This window comes from Ovis aries, chromosome 3, assembly GCF_016772045.2.
Source record: "Ovis aries strain OAR_USU_Benz2616 breed Rambouillet chromosome 3, ARS-UI_Ramb_v3.0, whole genome shotgun sequence".
Classification (NCBI taxonomy): Eukaryota; Metazoa; Chordata; class Mammalia; order Artiodactyla; family Bovidae; genus Ovis; species Ovis aries.
Genome location: NC_056056.1, coordinates 90,962,334 through 90,978,586, shown reverse-complemented (window position 1 = coordinate 90,978,586; position 16,253 = coordinate 90,962,334). Strand labels below are relative to the sequence as shown.

The 16,253-nt window shown below is 42.2% G+C and overlaps 1 protein-coding gene across 20 annotated transcripts in view; it reads left to right on the top strand.

Annotated features, from left to right (window-relative positions):
* The window catches only part of LTBP1 (latent transforming growth factor beta binding protein 1), a 454,253-nt gene that overhangs the window by 46,314 nt on the left and 391,686 nt on the right, over window positions 1-16,253 (top strand). For all 20 annotated transcript variants that reach the window (XM_060412286.1, XM_042246288.2, XM_060412293.1 and 17 more), the window contains exon 3: window positions 8,235-8,532. In XM_060412286.1, the coding sequence (XP_060268269.1) occupies window positions 8,235-8,532 (298 nt within the window). The remainder of the gene's footprint in view (window positions 1-8,234; window positions 8,533-16,253) is intronic.

The following is a 16,253-nucleotide window of genomic DNA, read 5'->3' as shown; positions in this document are numbered from 1 at the left end:
GCGTTTCCATTTCCCCGTATCGTTGCCAACACTCGGTGCTAACAGACTTGCTGCCAGTCTCTTGAGCGTGGAATTGCACCTCAGTGTTGTTTTGATCTGCAGTGCTCTGATAATTGGAGAGGTTGTGTATCTTTTCACATGTATTTTACATTTCACCATCTGTGAATAGCCAGCTCACATCCTTTGTCCATATTTTACTTTGTTTTTCCTATCTATTTTTAGGAATTCCTGCTATATCTGATTATTAGTCCTTTGTTAAGTATACTGCGAGGGTCTTCTTTTCGTCACTTGTTTTGTATGGTGTCTTTTAAGTTTTAATACAGTCAAGCTCATCAATGCTTTTTGAGTTTTACTTACTGTTTTCACGTTTGAGAAATTCCTCTTTACCCCAAATCATGAAGATATTCTGGCACATTTTCTCTTTAAGTTTTATAGATCTAGAATGCATGGGCTTCCCAGGTGGCGCTAGTGGTAAGGAACCCGCCTGCCAGTGCAGGAGACAGAAGAACTTTGGGTTGACCCCTGGGTCGGGAAGATCTCCTGGAAGAGGGCCTGGCAATCCACTCCAGTATTCTTGCCTGGAGAATCCAATGGACAGAGGAGCCTAGCGGGCTACGGTCCATGGGGTCACACAGAGTTGAACGCAGCTGAAGGCCTTGGAACGCACCAGAATGCACACTCCTGTGCTGGGGAGGGATCTAGTTTTGGTTCTTTTAGATGGGCGGCTCTTTCTTTTTCAACACCGTTTATTTCGTCCATTTCTTTCCGGGGTTGTTATGTCTCTTCCATCATGTTTCAAGCCTCCATTTATATTTCAGTCTGTTTCTAAGCTTTCTGTTAAATTTCATTGATCTGTTTTTCTCTCTTTGAACAAGTACCACATTCTTATCTGCTATTATAGTTTGTAGAATTTCTTGATTATGTACATGACCACTTAGATAAATTGAAATAATGTCACATTGTTTCTTCATGTTAGACCTTTTATTCTTTTTCCTTGTGTTGCCATGGGATTTACAATATAACATCAACTATAGAGGTTATTGTGGGCATTTAGACTTGTGTCCAGCTTTAATAGGGATGTTTCTACAGTTGCCACATAATATTTGCTGTAGGTTTTGGTATCCTCTTTGGTATGTGGGATTTGCTGTAGGTACTGTTTACCAGAACAACGAAATCCTTTTGCATTCCTAGTTGTCTTAACAGTTTTTGTTTGTTATTATGAAAAAGTGATGAATTTCATTGGAAAATTTCTGCGTTCACTGAGACAAGTTCTCATTTAATTTTTTAATGTGGGAAATTCCATGGAAAGAGTGGCTGATATTAAAATCATCCTTATATTTCTTGAGTTAATTTGGTTTGGAAATAGTGTTGTATTAGATTTACTAATTTTTTTTTTTTTTAGGAATTGTGCATCTATATATTCTTAACTGTGATTTGTGTGTGAATTTTCATTTTTGTATGATTCTTTGTGTCTGTGTACAATTCTTGTCTGATTTTGATATTGAGGTTTTACTTTTAAAGGGAGTTGAATTCTGGAGTCTGTACTGAATGTCCTGGCTCTGGTAGGCCAGGACTGGGAATTTGCAGTGTGCAGGTCCTGGCTAGCTTGTTGCACTCTATGTCTGTGTAGCTCAGTATCAGGTGAAGACTCCAGGACTCTGCAGGTCTCTCCTGTCCAGGACTCTGCCTGGAGATCCCAGCCACTCAGCCTTGATCACACTGTGCGTGCTGATCCTTGCTGCACAGTGGTCGACTGAGTGCCTCCTGCAAGGCGGTTACAGTGATCCTAGGGCTCCCCTCTTGATGCCCTTCTCTTAGGATTCCGTCTTTTCTTGCCAGTTGTCTGGTATCTGACAACAGTTGTCTTATATCTTTCATCCAGTTTTCTAGCTGTCATGGCAAAAAGGCTTGTTTGGTAACAGTTATTCCATCATGCCCAGCTGTGGAAGTCTGTTTCTTTAATCTAAAAAAAAGTCTTTAAAAATGATTGTTCTGTGTTTGGAATGGGAGATGTGGTAGAGGTTAATTCACTGTGCTTATCTCGAGCAGAAGTCCTTTTATTGGATTATCTACTTAATAAATTGTGGGCTTCCCCCACTTCTAATTCCTTTCCACAAAAAAAGCTTTCAGAAGCTTTTTTCCTACTGCACCTGAATGTCTTAGGCTAATTCTCCGGAGGTTTAGTACCTTATCACAGCTCCTATCAGCCCTTTGTGATGTTCTTTTCTTGTGAGTTCATGACCAGTTTCAGAGGGTTCCTCCCGTTCATAGTTTTTCTAGAATGCATTGAATCTGAGCTTCTGTAATCATTTAATGTACATACTGCTAAATGCCACTGCAGGCTATATATGTGAGCAAAGTATACTTAGATATTAATTTTGATTTAAAAACATCTTTGAAAGCTTGGACTTCCCTGGTGGCTCAGATGGTAAAGCATCTGTCTACAATGCAGGAGACCCGGGTTTGAGCCCTGGGTTGGGAAGATCCCTTGGGAAGGAAATGGCAATCCACTTCGCTACTATTGCCTGGAAAATCCCATGGACAGAGGAGCCTGGTAGGCTACAGTCTATGGGATTGCAAAGAGTCGGATACAACTGAACGGCTTCACTTTCACTTTCACTTTGAAAGCTTGGAGACTGATTGAATAACTGGTAGACCACATCCAGGGGTATAGATGTTATTATGAACCCACTTATTATCTTCCTTTTATAGATATCCTGAAGTCCCAGCATTCTTGCAAAGAGATGGATCTACTTTGACATCGGTCAGTCAACTAAGATGAGGTTCAGGCTCCCATCCTTGGGTACAAAAAGTTCTGTCTTAGCCAATTATCTGACCTCATCATTGACATTCTGGTTGGGAAATAAAAGAGCTTTGTTAAAAGATGGTTAATATATGTGACTGTACAGGTGAGATGTGGAGTGAATGATGAAAATGGCTCAGGAGATCAGGTTGAGTGGGATAAGTGCTTGAGGGGCTGTCCCATATTTCAGGACAGGGCACCCTATGTACAGAGGCAAGAAAAGGTCAGCTTTTGCAGGGATGGACCGGGGGTGGAGGGTGATGGGGTCCAGATGAGGGCCTTGAATGTATCTCCTGGGCAGCTAGAATATGTTGAAAATTTTTAAATGAAGAAGAAAAAATTCAAAGAGCGACATTTTGGGAAGATGATCAGCAAGTCTGGTAGGATTTTATTCCCTCACCGATGGTTCTTCAGTTTGGCTGTACATTGCCATCACCTAGGGAGTTAAAAAACTGAAAAACGAAAGTGACCAGTGAGCCCCTTTCCCCAGAGATTATGGTTCAATCAGCCTGGAGTCACACCTGGGTTTTGAGCTCCCTGGGTGATTCTGCTGTGCTGCAAAGCCTGAGAACCACTGCCTCACCAGCTGATAAGATCTCCATAGTGTTCACTCATTGTGTGGAACCACAGCTGGGCTGGGCAAATGCAGGATGACTGATGGATAACATTTTTAAAGAACTTCTGTAAGATTTAAAATATTCCACATAGTTCAGTACCTCAGTTAGAATAACAGTTTTCTCCGGAAATAGCGTCACAGAGAAGTAGTGACTACCAGAGGGGAGAGAGGAGGAGGGAGGGACAAATTAGGGGTGTGGGTTTCAGTTCAGTTCAGTTCAGTCACTCAGTCATGTCCAACTCTTTGCGACCCCATGAATCACAGCACACCTGTCCATCACCAACTCCCAGAGTTCACTCAGATTCACGTCCATCGAGTCAGTGATGCCATCCAGCCATCTCATCCTCGGTCGTCCCCTTCTCCTCCTGCCCCCAATCTCTCCCCAGCATCAGAGTCTTTTCCAATGAGTCAACTCTTCGCATGAGGTGGCCAAAGTACTGGAGTTTCAGCTTTAGCATCATTCCTTCCAAAGAAATCCCAGGGTTGATCTCCTTCAGAATGGGCTGGTTGGATCTCCTTGCAGTCCAAGGGACTCTCAAGAGTCTTCTCCAACACCACAGTTCAAAAGCATCAATTCTTCAGCGCTTAGCCTTCTTCACAGTCCAACTCTCACATCCATACATGACTACTGGAAAAACCGTAGCCTTGACTAGATGGACCTTGGTCGGCAAAGCAATGTCTCTGCTTTTGAATATACTATCTATGTTGGTCATAACTTTTCTTCCAAGGAGTAAGCATCTTTTAATTTCATGGCTGCAGTCACCATCTGCAGTGATTTTGAAGCCCCAAAAATAAAGTCTGACACTGTTTCCACTGTTTCCCCATCTATTGCCATGAAATGATGGGACCAGATGCCATGATCTTCATTTTCTGAATGCTGAGCTTTAAGCCAACTTTTTCACTCTCCTCTTTCACTGTCATCAAGAGGCTTTTTAGCTCCTCTTCACTTTCTGCCATAAGGGTGATATCATCTGCATATCTGAGGTTATTGATATTTCTCCCAGCCATCTTGATTCCAGCTTGTGTTTCTTCCAGTCCAGCGTTTCTCATGATGTACTCTACATATTAGTTAAATAAGCAGGGTGACAATATACAGCCTTGATGTACTCCTTTTCCTATTTGGAACCAGTCTGTTGTTCCATGTCCAGTTCTAACTGTTGCTTCCTGACCTGCATACAGATTTCTCAAGAGGCAGGTCAGGTGGTCTGTTATTCCCATCTCTTTCAGAATTTTCCACAGTTTCTTGTGATCCACACAGTCAAAGGCTTTGGCATAGTCAATAAAGCAGAAATAGATGTTTTTCTGGAACTCTCTTGCTTTTTCCATGATCCAGCAGATGTTGGCAATTTGATCTCTGGTCCCTCTGCCTTTTCTAAAACTGGTTTAAGAGATACAAACTCGTGTGTATGAAATAGAGAAGCAACAAGGATACATTGGAGTGTAATCTGTAAACATACTATCTGTGCTGACACATTAGTTACAACTAATGTAACACTGTAAGTCAACTGTCCTTGAATTTAAAAAAATAAATGTTTTCTCATGCTGCTGCTGCTAAGTCACTTCAGTTGTGTCTGACTCTGTGTGACCCCATAGACTGAAGCCCACCAGGCTCCCCCATCCCTGGGATTCTCCTAGCAAGAACACTGGAGTGGGTTGCCATTTCCTTCTCCAATGCATGAAAGTGAAAAGTGAAAGTGAAGTCGCTCAGTCGTGTCCAACCCTCAGCGACCCCATGGACTGCAGCCTTCCAGGCTCCTCCGTCGAGGGGATTTTCCAGGCAGGAGTACTGGAGTGGGGTGCCATTGCCTTCTCCGTGTTTTCTCATAAGTGCCTACAAATTTTCACACTGACCGTGAAGCAGTGACAAATGCATGAATTTTTGAAAGGGACTGATAATGAGAATTTAGTCACATGGAAAAATTTATAAATTTTTTGCATTAAAAACAGAAGGGCAGCATAAAACAGACACAGCTATGAGGGTAAGAATTCAGTAAGCCACTGTAGTGTGAAAACACAAACTTGAAGTGACAAAAATGTAAATTCTCAAAAAGGTGTTGGTGGAAGGCCGCTAGTTTGTGCATCACCTGGCAGGCAGTCAGATGGCTGGACTCTGGTTTGGGATTTAGCAGGCCAGGGGCCGGCCAAATATGCATTTCTAAAATGTTTCCAGGTGATGCTGTGGCTTGTCCAGGCATCACACATTGAGAAGTGACACGTGGGAACCACTACTGCACGAAGTCCAAATGTGGTGGGAAAAATCGCTTGCTCAAATGTGGTTGCAGGACGTCAGTTTTGCTTTTCATGTCAGGGGAGGTGCTTGTCTTGGCCACTGGGGTTTCTGTTCCCTTACCCGCTCTGCCTCCCCCACCCCCGACCCCCGCAGTGTAAGCCAGCCCTACCTATGTGCTCCAGGAGGCTACTGCTGAAGCCCAAATGTGGAAGGTAGAAGAGAAAATCGTCTAATCAGTCTCCTTATTATCTCTTAAAACTTACTGTGAAAGGATAGTATTGTGTATATATATATACACATTGTATATATATAGAAAGTGTCCTTTTTTGGTGTGAGTTTAAAGTTATTATATTTTTTCTTTTATTACTTTTTCCCTGCTCCCCTCATCCTTCCATGTGCAAAATTTGAACAGTTAAAAAAAAAAAAGGCTGCCCTTTATACTTCTAACTCCTCCTCCAGACAGCCCCTTGTTGGCTGTTCTAGGTGTTTTGGGGGAGATTTCTGTGCTTGGCCTCCTCTTAGGTACCAGCTTTTGTCAGCCACTCTGTGCAGCCTTCCTGAGAGATTAGTAGACATTTGCAATACACCTTGGGAGGGAGAAGCGGAAATCATTCTCAGATGTTCAACCGAGACATGTTTCTAATTGAAAGCATGAAGAGAATGTGTACATGAAAGTGCCGGGGGGTGATCTCTGGCAGAGGCTCAGCTTTGAAAGCCCCGTCCTTTCCCACTTGAGACCACTTCTGCTGTCTCTGGGTGGAGCCCATTTCCATTCCTGTGACGGTCCATAAATAAGCGTGGCTGAGGAGGGACCTGATGATCATGTTGGCTAAGAAAGCGTGGATAAATTAGACTCCTGAACTCTCGAAGTACATAGCGTTTTGACTTTGACTTCTAGAAGCCTAATATGGAAAGAGCCCTTGGGACCATTTTAGAAAAGCAGCTACTGCCCTCCTCCTGCCCTGGGACTTGTGTAGGTACAGAGGCCAAGCTCAAGTAACTCACCCTAGGGTCACCTTGGGAGCTGGCTGCGTTTTTCTTTCCTTTTTTTCCCCTTTTTTTAAGAATCCTTCTCAACTCTTAGGAAATTTGTTGGCCTGGTATTCTGACACTTGACAGTTATTTCTTACCATTATTTGCTATAACTAATAGGAATTATAGGAAAATAGGAAAAGTATCTTTTCTCTTTTATAGGCAATTAGGAGGTTTCAGGGATTTTAGGTCTTGGTCATTGGTTCCTCCATGGTTGAGCCTCCTCTGGTATGTATTCTTCATCTACTTTGTAATTGCTTGTAGGCTGAATCCTGGGTTGAATTATATGGGAGGTTTAGTATTGCGATCTGCCTCAGGACAGAGAGTTGAAGTCAAAGAGCACTGATACCAAAAGGCTGGTGTAAATAAACGGTACAAATAAAGAAGGGTCTGAAGGAATCATGTCTGTAAGCCTATGATGTTAGTAAAATTTAAGTCATAAATTTTATGATATGTAACATCTAAACTCCCAGGGGACCTTGCCTTTGATAAAATCCACTCACCTTGCCCATGACCCCTAGCCCTGCTAACCTTAAAACTCTGCTTGGCCACAAGTCTGGAGACTCAAAGTGCATGCATTCCTGGGACTGTGGTAAGACTTTGCCGTCCAGCGCAGGGGGTGTAGGTTTGATCCCTGATCAGGGAGCTGTGACTGCACATGCTGCATGGCCCAAAATAAAAAACATAAAACAGCCACAACATTGTAACAAATTAAATAAGGACTTTAAAAATGGTCCATATTAAAAAAAAAAAAACCCAAAGTAAATGCATCCTAGCTAATAGGAGATAAACAGGTGGTTTCTTTTTGATTGCCTTTTTAAATAACATTAAGGGTGTACTGGCTTTTAAAATATATAATGCAAGTATGAAAGTGTATATTAGATGACTTTCAATCTTTTTACCTTTGCTTTTTCTCTCAAAAAAAAAAAAAAAAAAAAGTAGGTTGACTAAATTTCTGAACAGTCACTCCAAGCTTTGATAGCTTAATGCAAGCTGAAGGCCATTACCCTCTTAAGGGGGTTTGGGTTTGGGACTGGGCTTCTGGTTTTTTTGCTAAGACTTATTTGGTTACCTAAAGTTTAAACTGAAGCCATGGAACACGACATCAAAAAGGACAGAGTACTTTCTTTTTCCGCCCCCTGTATTTCTGATCCATTTCTGAGCAGCAGCTATAGTAAAGTGGTCAAAAAAGATGACTTTGGAGCCAGTTCACTTGAATTCATATCCAAGCTCTTTTATTTACTGATGGTTGTGGGACTTTTGGCAAATTTTATAACCCCGTGCCTGATTTTTCATCAGTAAAATGGGGAAAATAAAACATCTCCTTAAATCAGTTGCTGGGGGTGGGAGTTAAATTTGTCAATATCTATTAGAACAGTGCCTGGCACATAGGAAACCATTAATAAATATTCGCTGTCATCATCATCATCAACAACATCATCATCGTCTTATTTCATTGAGGAACAGCCCAATGCTCGTGGTAAGTGTCTGGAAGAATTAGTGAAGTCTGTACTGCTCTCCTGCAAAGTGTGTCCTCTGTTGTCTTTCTACAGCAAGCTGTGTTCCGCCATGTCAGAATGGAGGGATGTGTCTCCGACCTCAGCTCTGTGTGTGTAAACCAGGGACCAAGGGCAAAGCCTGTGAGACAACAGCTGCCCAGGACACCTCGTCCCCAGTCTTTGGAGGGCAGAGTACTGCGGCCGCTTCCTCCTGGGTCCCTCCTGAGCAAGCTGCAAAGCACACTTCATCTAAGAAGGCAGACGTTCTACCAAGAGTCAGTCCTGTGGCCCAGATGACCTTGACCCTCAAGCCGAAGCCTTCAGTGGGACTCTCCCAGCAGATCCATTCTCAGTGAGTGTTTTGAACTTAGCTCCAGCTTGGGAGCATCTTAATGTTCTCTTGGATGCATTGCTTTAAATCACTCTTCTTTTCCAGCACAATTTGCAGAAATCACTTGGATAATAATGTCTTTCCTTCAGATTTTGCATTTTATGTTTACACATCAAGTCTCTTTAGAATAGTTGATATGTGTGTTTAGCCTCTGCAGGGAAGATTTACCATAAGCATTAAGCAAAGAAGTGGTGAGGATTAAGGGGATCAAGGGTGGAAGGGAATAATATAGTTGTTTGATTATGGTGGAGTTAAAAAAATTCTTTATTTCTTTGAGGTGTGGGGTGCTTTAAAGCTTCTGAAGTCATAATGCAAAAAGAGAAGTGGTGAGTGTAATTTTATAGGTACATGGAAAAGGTAGGAACTCAGCTTTGCACAGAGAAGGGATTCAAATGAAAGTGCATCTTGGGAAAGAGAATTATTCTACCTCGATAGCAAGTGAAGTGTATCTTCTAGTAAACACCCTGTTTACCTCCCAGTTGCTATGCAGGTCCATTTTTGGTGAATGAACTTGTGTTTTATTTATAGGAATTTTTTTTTTTTTTTTTAAGCATTAGGAAGTCAGTGCTCTTCTGAACAAAATGAGAACTCTGTAAAGACAGGGTCCTTACACAAATCGTTTCCTTTTAATTAGCTACTCTATGTGGATAACAAGATGCAGAATTTACTAGAGCTATCACTTGTCATTTGTCTAGGAATGTAAAATACAGGAAGTGCTCAGCTTAAACATGACCCAGCAGTTCATCTGTAAGTCACTTGCTTAGAATTTTGAATGCTCCCCTCCCCAGCCCCTGAGATAGCTTCCACCTGGTGATTAGGATCCCGTCAGCCCACAGAAGTGATTTAATCTGTTACTACAGATGAAATTATCCTAATTTCTACTTCCCCTGTGAATAGGCCACCTACTGTCCTTGCTGAGTGAGGTCCTGATCACTTTTTCCTTTCTCTTATTCCCTCCTCATTTCTCGTCTTTCTGGTTTTATTTTTCTCCCTTCTCATTCCTTCTTGCCTCCTACTTCGATTCTACCTTGATGAAGAGATTTGGGATGTTGCCCTGGAATCTAACCACTTTGCTACTATTTCATCTGAAAACGCATCCTGTCGCCCTCAGCAAGAAGGAATGGCAGTTGTAGCCCGTGCTCAGTAACTGCTTCCTGCTCGCCAGGTCCTGTTTCACGTGCTTTGTATGTTTTATTCATTTAAAACTCACAATGACACCCCAGCAGGTGGGTGCCTTTATTAACCCCATTTTACGTATGAGGAAACTGAGGTGCAGAGTGGCTAAACAGTGTGTTCAAGCTTACACAGTTAATAAGTGAATGTAAGTGTTAAGATAGAGGCTGAATAAAGAGAATATATGGACCTCCGTGGTGGCTCAGTGGTAAAGAATCTGGCTGCAGTGCAGGAGATATAGGAGACACGGCTTTGATCCCTGGGTCAGAAAGATCCCCTGGAGGAGGGTGTGGCAACCCACTCCAGTATTCTTGTCTGGAGAACCCCATGGGTGAGGAGTCCAGTGGGCTACAGTCCATAGGGTCGCAAAGAGTTGGACACAACAGAAGCAACTGAGCAGCAGCAAGGAGAATAGATCTTAGGCTTAAATGGAGGCAGCCAGACTCCAGCATCCACACCCAGAGGCAGAGGCAAACATTCTCTGCATAGTAACCGTTTGGAGCTCCGTGGGACATGTGGTTTCCGTGACAGTTTCTCAGTTCCTCACAAAAACAGCCAGAGACAATGTGTAAGTGGATGAGTGTGTGTGTTCCAATAAAGCTTTATTGATGGATGTTGAAATTTGAGTTTCATATAAATTTCATGGCATCCAATAATACTGTTTTATTTTTCTCAGTCATGAAAAAATGTAAAAATCATTCTTAGCTTTTTGGCCATATAGAAACAGACTGTGGGCCAGCTTTGACCCTTGAAGTGTAGTTTGCTGACCCCTTCTCCAAAGGATAGTAGCCTTTTTTGTGTGTGTCAGAACACAAATGCAACTATGCATCTTTGAAATAAAATAAAACTTTGATTATATCATAGCCAGACGGCCCTCTTCTAGCATTGTTCTATATCTTAAAAACAAAGAACAATTCTGTGTTGAATTATGCCTTGGCGATCAGGAGTCAGATTCCGGTGCATTGCAATTATTTTTTTTCTAGTATAAACTGTGAAGTCATTTACAAGCAACATCATTCATCTTGAATATCACCATCCCCTGTTAGAATGTGACCCTCTATGATGTGTATATGTGGATTATTACTGAGAATCATATGTCAGATGTCAGATAAAGAAGCAACCTTTCCCTCCTCCTCACTTTCTTTTTATGGTAGCAGCAGTGTAATTTAGACGAGAATGTTGTGAGTCAAAGAGGAGGCTAAGGTTTCAGCTCTAATTTGGCTTTGGGAAAATAGAAGTCATTAGATAATATACTTTAGAGACTTCATCTGCTGAATGAAGATGCTTTTTTCATGATAATACTGTTACAGGTGTGTGTTTATGGGTGTGCCTACTACTGTGTCCTTTTGGGTGAGGAGAAGAGATGGCCCAAGATGCTAACAATTCTGATGCTTTCATAATAAACCTTTGTCAGTTGCCCTGTTATCTGGCAGGGAGTATTAAGATGTATAAGGCCCAGTTCTGTTCTTAAGGAGATTTTGAAATGCCAGATGTTATCACTTGAAAGGGGTGCCAAGGGAGTGGCATGGTTAACTCATGGATGAATTTAGGTGAGGACATGATCACATGGGGTGTAAGCTGCAAAGGAGGCACATGTGGTAGGATCACTTTGGCTATGTTTGAGAAATGTAACCATTCTTAAGCAGCTTTTTGTTCAATTGCCTACTTTATGGTGTTTCAGGCTTTGGTTTTGTTTTTACCTAGTGAAGGAGGAAATTAATTAAGCTCCATAAAATGCTTGTAGACAGGGATTTCCCGGGCAGTAGTCAAGACTCTGTGCTTCTACTGCAGGGGGCACAGGTTCAATCCCTGGTCCAGGAGCTAAGATCCCTGAGAGGACCATACTGAGAGGTGTGGCCAAAAAAAAAAAAAAAATTCTTATAGACATAAAGACACTTAAAATATCAAAATGTGGTTAGTGTTACATCCCTAATGTGGCATGTGAGATGCTGCAGTCTTGATCATTTACTCTGGTTTTTATTGACCACATGGTATGTACTGTGCATTGTTCTAGGGGCTCAGGGTATAGCACTGAACAGCTAAATGCAGTGTCTTCCTTCCTGGAGCCTATAGTCTGGACGCGGGGAGATAATGAGTGCTGCATTTAAAACATATCTTAGATTGTGGTTGGTGGTGTGGAGAAAATAAAAGTGCAAAGATGGGCAGGGAGTGTGGGGTGGGTGTGAGATGGGGAGGAGGGAGGGCTCTGGCGGCTTTAGATAGGCTGTCAGGGAAGGTTCTCTTGAGAAGGTGATATTTAAGTGAGGAGGAGGTGGGGGTGTGAATCATGGAGATGTGTGGGGCTGGGGCAGAAGCTGCAGAGGGGATATATGCCTGGCCTATTCGAGGAATGGGGACTTTAGTAAAACTGTAATGTTGAAACTACACATTTTAGGCAGGTGAGGGTTAGATGAATTTGTTTAACCTTTGGCCACATTGGTTTTAGCTTGACTTAGAACCAGATACAAAGTTCTGTAGGAAGTTGAAGGAAGGAATAATCATTTACAGATTTTGGAGCATGGAGGACGTGGAGGACATTGAAAAGATGGTTACATTTGGACACAAAGAACTGAAGAAGAGCATTTCTAGGAAAAACAATGATGTGCCACCAGAAAGACTGGTGTATTAGTTGTCTACTGATGTGTAGGCTGATGTCTACAAATGTGGCAGCCTTAAGCGATGAACATTTGTTGTCTGACGGTCTGTGGGTCAGGAATCTAGGAGGTGCTTGCTGGAAGCTCTAGCTCAGGTCTCTTAAGAGTTTGCAATCAGCAGGGGTGGCTCGCCTGGGGTTGGAGAACCCACTGCCAAGGTGACCCATTGCCATGGTTGCTGGCAAGAGACTTCTTTTCCTTTCTACATGGACTCTCCACAGAGCTGCCTGAACATCCTCACAGCATGGCCACCGGCTTCTCCCTGAGCAAGTGGACCCCGAGCCACAGGGCCGTTGTAGTCCTGTATGATACACCTTCACTTCCACCTTATTCTACTCGTTAGAAATGAGTCACTTAGTTGAGTCCACTCTCAAAGGGACTGTTGTTAATAAGGGAGAAATAGCTTGCTTGAAGAGAGAAATAGCAAAGAATTCATGAATGTATTTTAAAATGACCGCATTTAGGATATCATTTGATTGAGACTTGATATAAATGAAGACTAGTGGTAATGAAAGTTGTTAAAGATTGGTTAAAAACCAAGTTAAAGACTACAATTTCAACAAAACAATTCTGAAAAGAGACAAAACAGATAGAAAAAGTAATGAGGGGGAACCTAAATAGCTTAAAAGAGGGTTAAGAAGCAGATTAACCAATCACAATATTTAGATTATGTCTCTCTTGATGCAAACAAGCTGCAAATGAAAGAAAAAGATAATGATGATGACTTACAGGACAATAATGAAAATGCTGACATTGACTGGAAATTTGATGCTATAAAAGAGTGTTGATTTGGAGGGCTGGGAGGATGACCTTGTCATTATTTAAGGAAGGGAAATAATACTATTTACAGATGAAATTATATGATTTCTGAGCTTTGATTGAAATTACCCAGTGGGTTGAGGTATAGAGGTAACAAGTCTTGACGGGCTAAATTATTGAAGCTAGATGACAGGCACACAATTATTATGCAGTCCTTTTTTAAAATGTATTTTTGAAACTTTCTATAATAAAAAGTAACTAAAAAGAGAAAGATTCAAGTAGGAAGACTGCTAGGATTTTTCTTCTGCCTCAAGAGATTAATCTGGTTATAGCACATAAAATGGATGAGAACTAGTGATAATTGGTAATTCGAGGGTGACTCTGTAACAGATGAAGAAGCGCTGGTAATGTAGAGAAAGGGTGTGAGCTCAGGAACTACTTAAAACTTTTTTAAAATTTATTTGACTGCGCTAGGTCTTAGTTGCGGTGTGTGGGATCTTCAGTCTTCACTGCGGCATGTAGGATCTTTAGCTGTGGCATGTGTGGTCTAGTTCCCCGACCGGGGACTGAACCTGGGCCCCCTGCTTTGGCGATGCAGAGTCTTAGCCACTGAACTACCAGGGAAGTCCAAGGAGTTACTGTTAAAGACCTCTCGAGTTAGTGTTAGTCACTCAGTCGTGTCTGACTCTTTGTGACCCCATGGACTGTAGCCTGCCAAGCTCCTCTTCCCATGGGATTCTCCAGGCAAGAATACTGGAGTGGGTAGCCCTGTACTTCTTCAGGGGATCTTCCCGACCCAGGGATCAATCCCAGGTCTCCCAATTGCAGGCATTCTTTACTGTCTGAGCCACCAGGGCACCTAATTACTGGTGGGAGGCAAAGAAAACGAGAATCAGGTATTATCTGGGCTTGGGACTGTGGAAGAAAGGGAGGATGTAAAGTCTTTCTATTCTGCTGTTCTTAAAGATTTCTTGGTAATTTCATGAGTCTTCAAGATCTTTCATAGTTGATACTTGGTGAATGGATGATTTCTGACAGAGCTTTATGGCTGAATAGCCTTGGAGAAGGAAATGGCAACCCACTCCAGTATTCTTGCCTGGAGAATTCCAGGGACAGAGGAGCCTGGTGGGCTGCTGTCTGTGGGGTTGCACAGAGTTGGACACGACTGAAGTGACTTAGCAGCAGCAGCAGCCAAGATCATCCTCTGTACCCCATCAGGGACTAAAAGCAAGTGGGTGTCAGTGCTACATACCTGGCCACTTGGTCAGGTATTGGTTTGGAAAGACCTCGGTCAGGGCATTCTGGCAGTGGTCATTGCAATAGCTGGTAATTCCGTTCATGCTTTTCATTGACATTTACTATTACGGTGTTCTTTTTTCCAGTTTTCCAGGCCACATCTTGGACCTTCCATGAGCTAAAGAAAAGACTGAATGATGCCTCATTTTCCGGTGTATAAGTTTTGGGAGTAATTTTTCTCATTCTTTAAACTTTTGAGTCACTTTATAATCCTTCATTCCTTGGAAAGTCCATGTGAACTCTTCAGGGTACTTTCATAATTGCGTCCTATAGATGTTGTTCATATGTAGCTATCCATTTACTATACATAGCTTCAGTATGTACTCAGGAATTGTCCTTGTTAGGTCACAGGTGCACCTGCGATGCCTGTCTTCAGTCCTCGATGTGGAAGGGCGTTAATGCTTGTGTGTTGTGGCCAGGAACTTCACAGAGGAGGAAAAATCAAAACTGTTTCCCAGAGCTTTTTCATCACCCGTCAGTATCATTTTTTACACGTGTGTTGAAGTTTCCCACAAGAGTTTGCTTTCAGCCCTCAGTTCTGCTCAGTGAGGCTGTTTTGACTTGTGGGAAATATCTATCTGTCTTTTTCCTTATTAATCATGATGACTGTCATAGGCACCAACCTTGCACCTACGAGGTGGAGGTCGTTGGGGGCATTCTTCAGCGGCTGATATCTTCTGGTTGTTTAGAGAACATGAGGACAAATGACCACTGCTTTGCCAAATGGGAAGCTCTTATCTGTGCTGTGACAGGAGGAGGTGCTTGCACAGGACACAGAGTGCCCAGTTACCTCTCTTTGAGCTTGAGGAGGAAGTCTGGTTTTACTCAGGATACGGATGTCAAATCTATCTGAAGAGCTCACACAAATCTAGTCTTCTTTTCTTCCCTGTTGATGGCTATTTTCATCATTTTATGTCCTGATGTTTCAAAGGATGGTGGTTAGTTTCTATGGAAGAATTAGATTTGTCCTGTCTCAGACTAGGGCAGGGGGCTTGGACTTACCTAATGGCATCGATGATCCATTTTCTGTCATCTGTTTTGCAGGGTTGGGTTCTTTTAAGACAGCCATAATTCAGCTGTGTTCTCTGTTTATCAAGTGAGCTCATACTACACCAGTTATTTTATAAATATAGGGAAGGCCCTTTAAAGTCCACCTTGAGATGATGGGTTCTACTTTCAGAGGTCTAAAGAAATAATACTTCACACATACAGACGGCTAATAAACACATAAAAAGATGGTCAACATTGCTCATTATTAGAGAAATGCAGATCAAAACCACAGTGAAGTATTGTCTCACACCGGTCAGAGTAGCCATCATCAAAAAGTCTACAAACAATAAATGCTGGAAAGGGTGTGGAGCAAAAGGAACCCTTTTACACTATTGGTGGGAATGCCAACTGAGACAACCACTGTGGAGAACAGTGTGGAGATTCCTTAAAAAAAAAAAAAAAAGGACTAAAACTATGACCCAGCCAATCCCACTGCTGAGTATACACCCTGAGGAAACCAAAACTGAAAAAGACGCACGCACCCCAGTGTTCATCACAGCATTGTTTACAATAGCTCGGACATGGAAGCAACCTAGATGTCCATCAGCAGACGAATAGATAAGGAAGTTGTGGTTCATATACACAACGGAATATTACTCAGCTATAAAAAGGAATACATTTGAGTCAGTTCTAATGAGGTGGATGAGCCTAGAGCCGATTATACTGTGTGAAGTAAATCTGAAAGAGAAAGACAAATATTGTATATCAATGCATATACATGGAATCTAGAAAGATGGTGCCAATGATCCC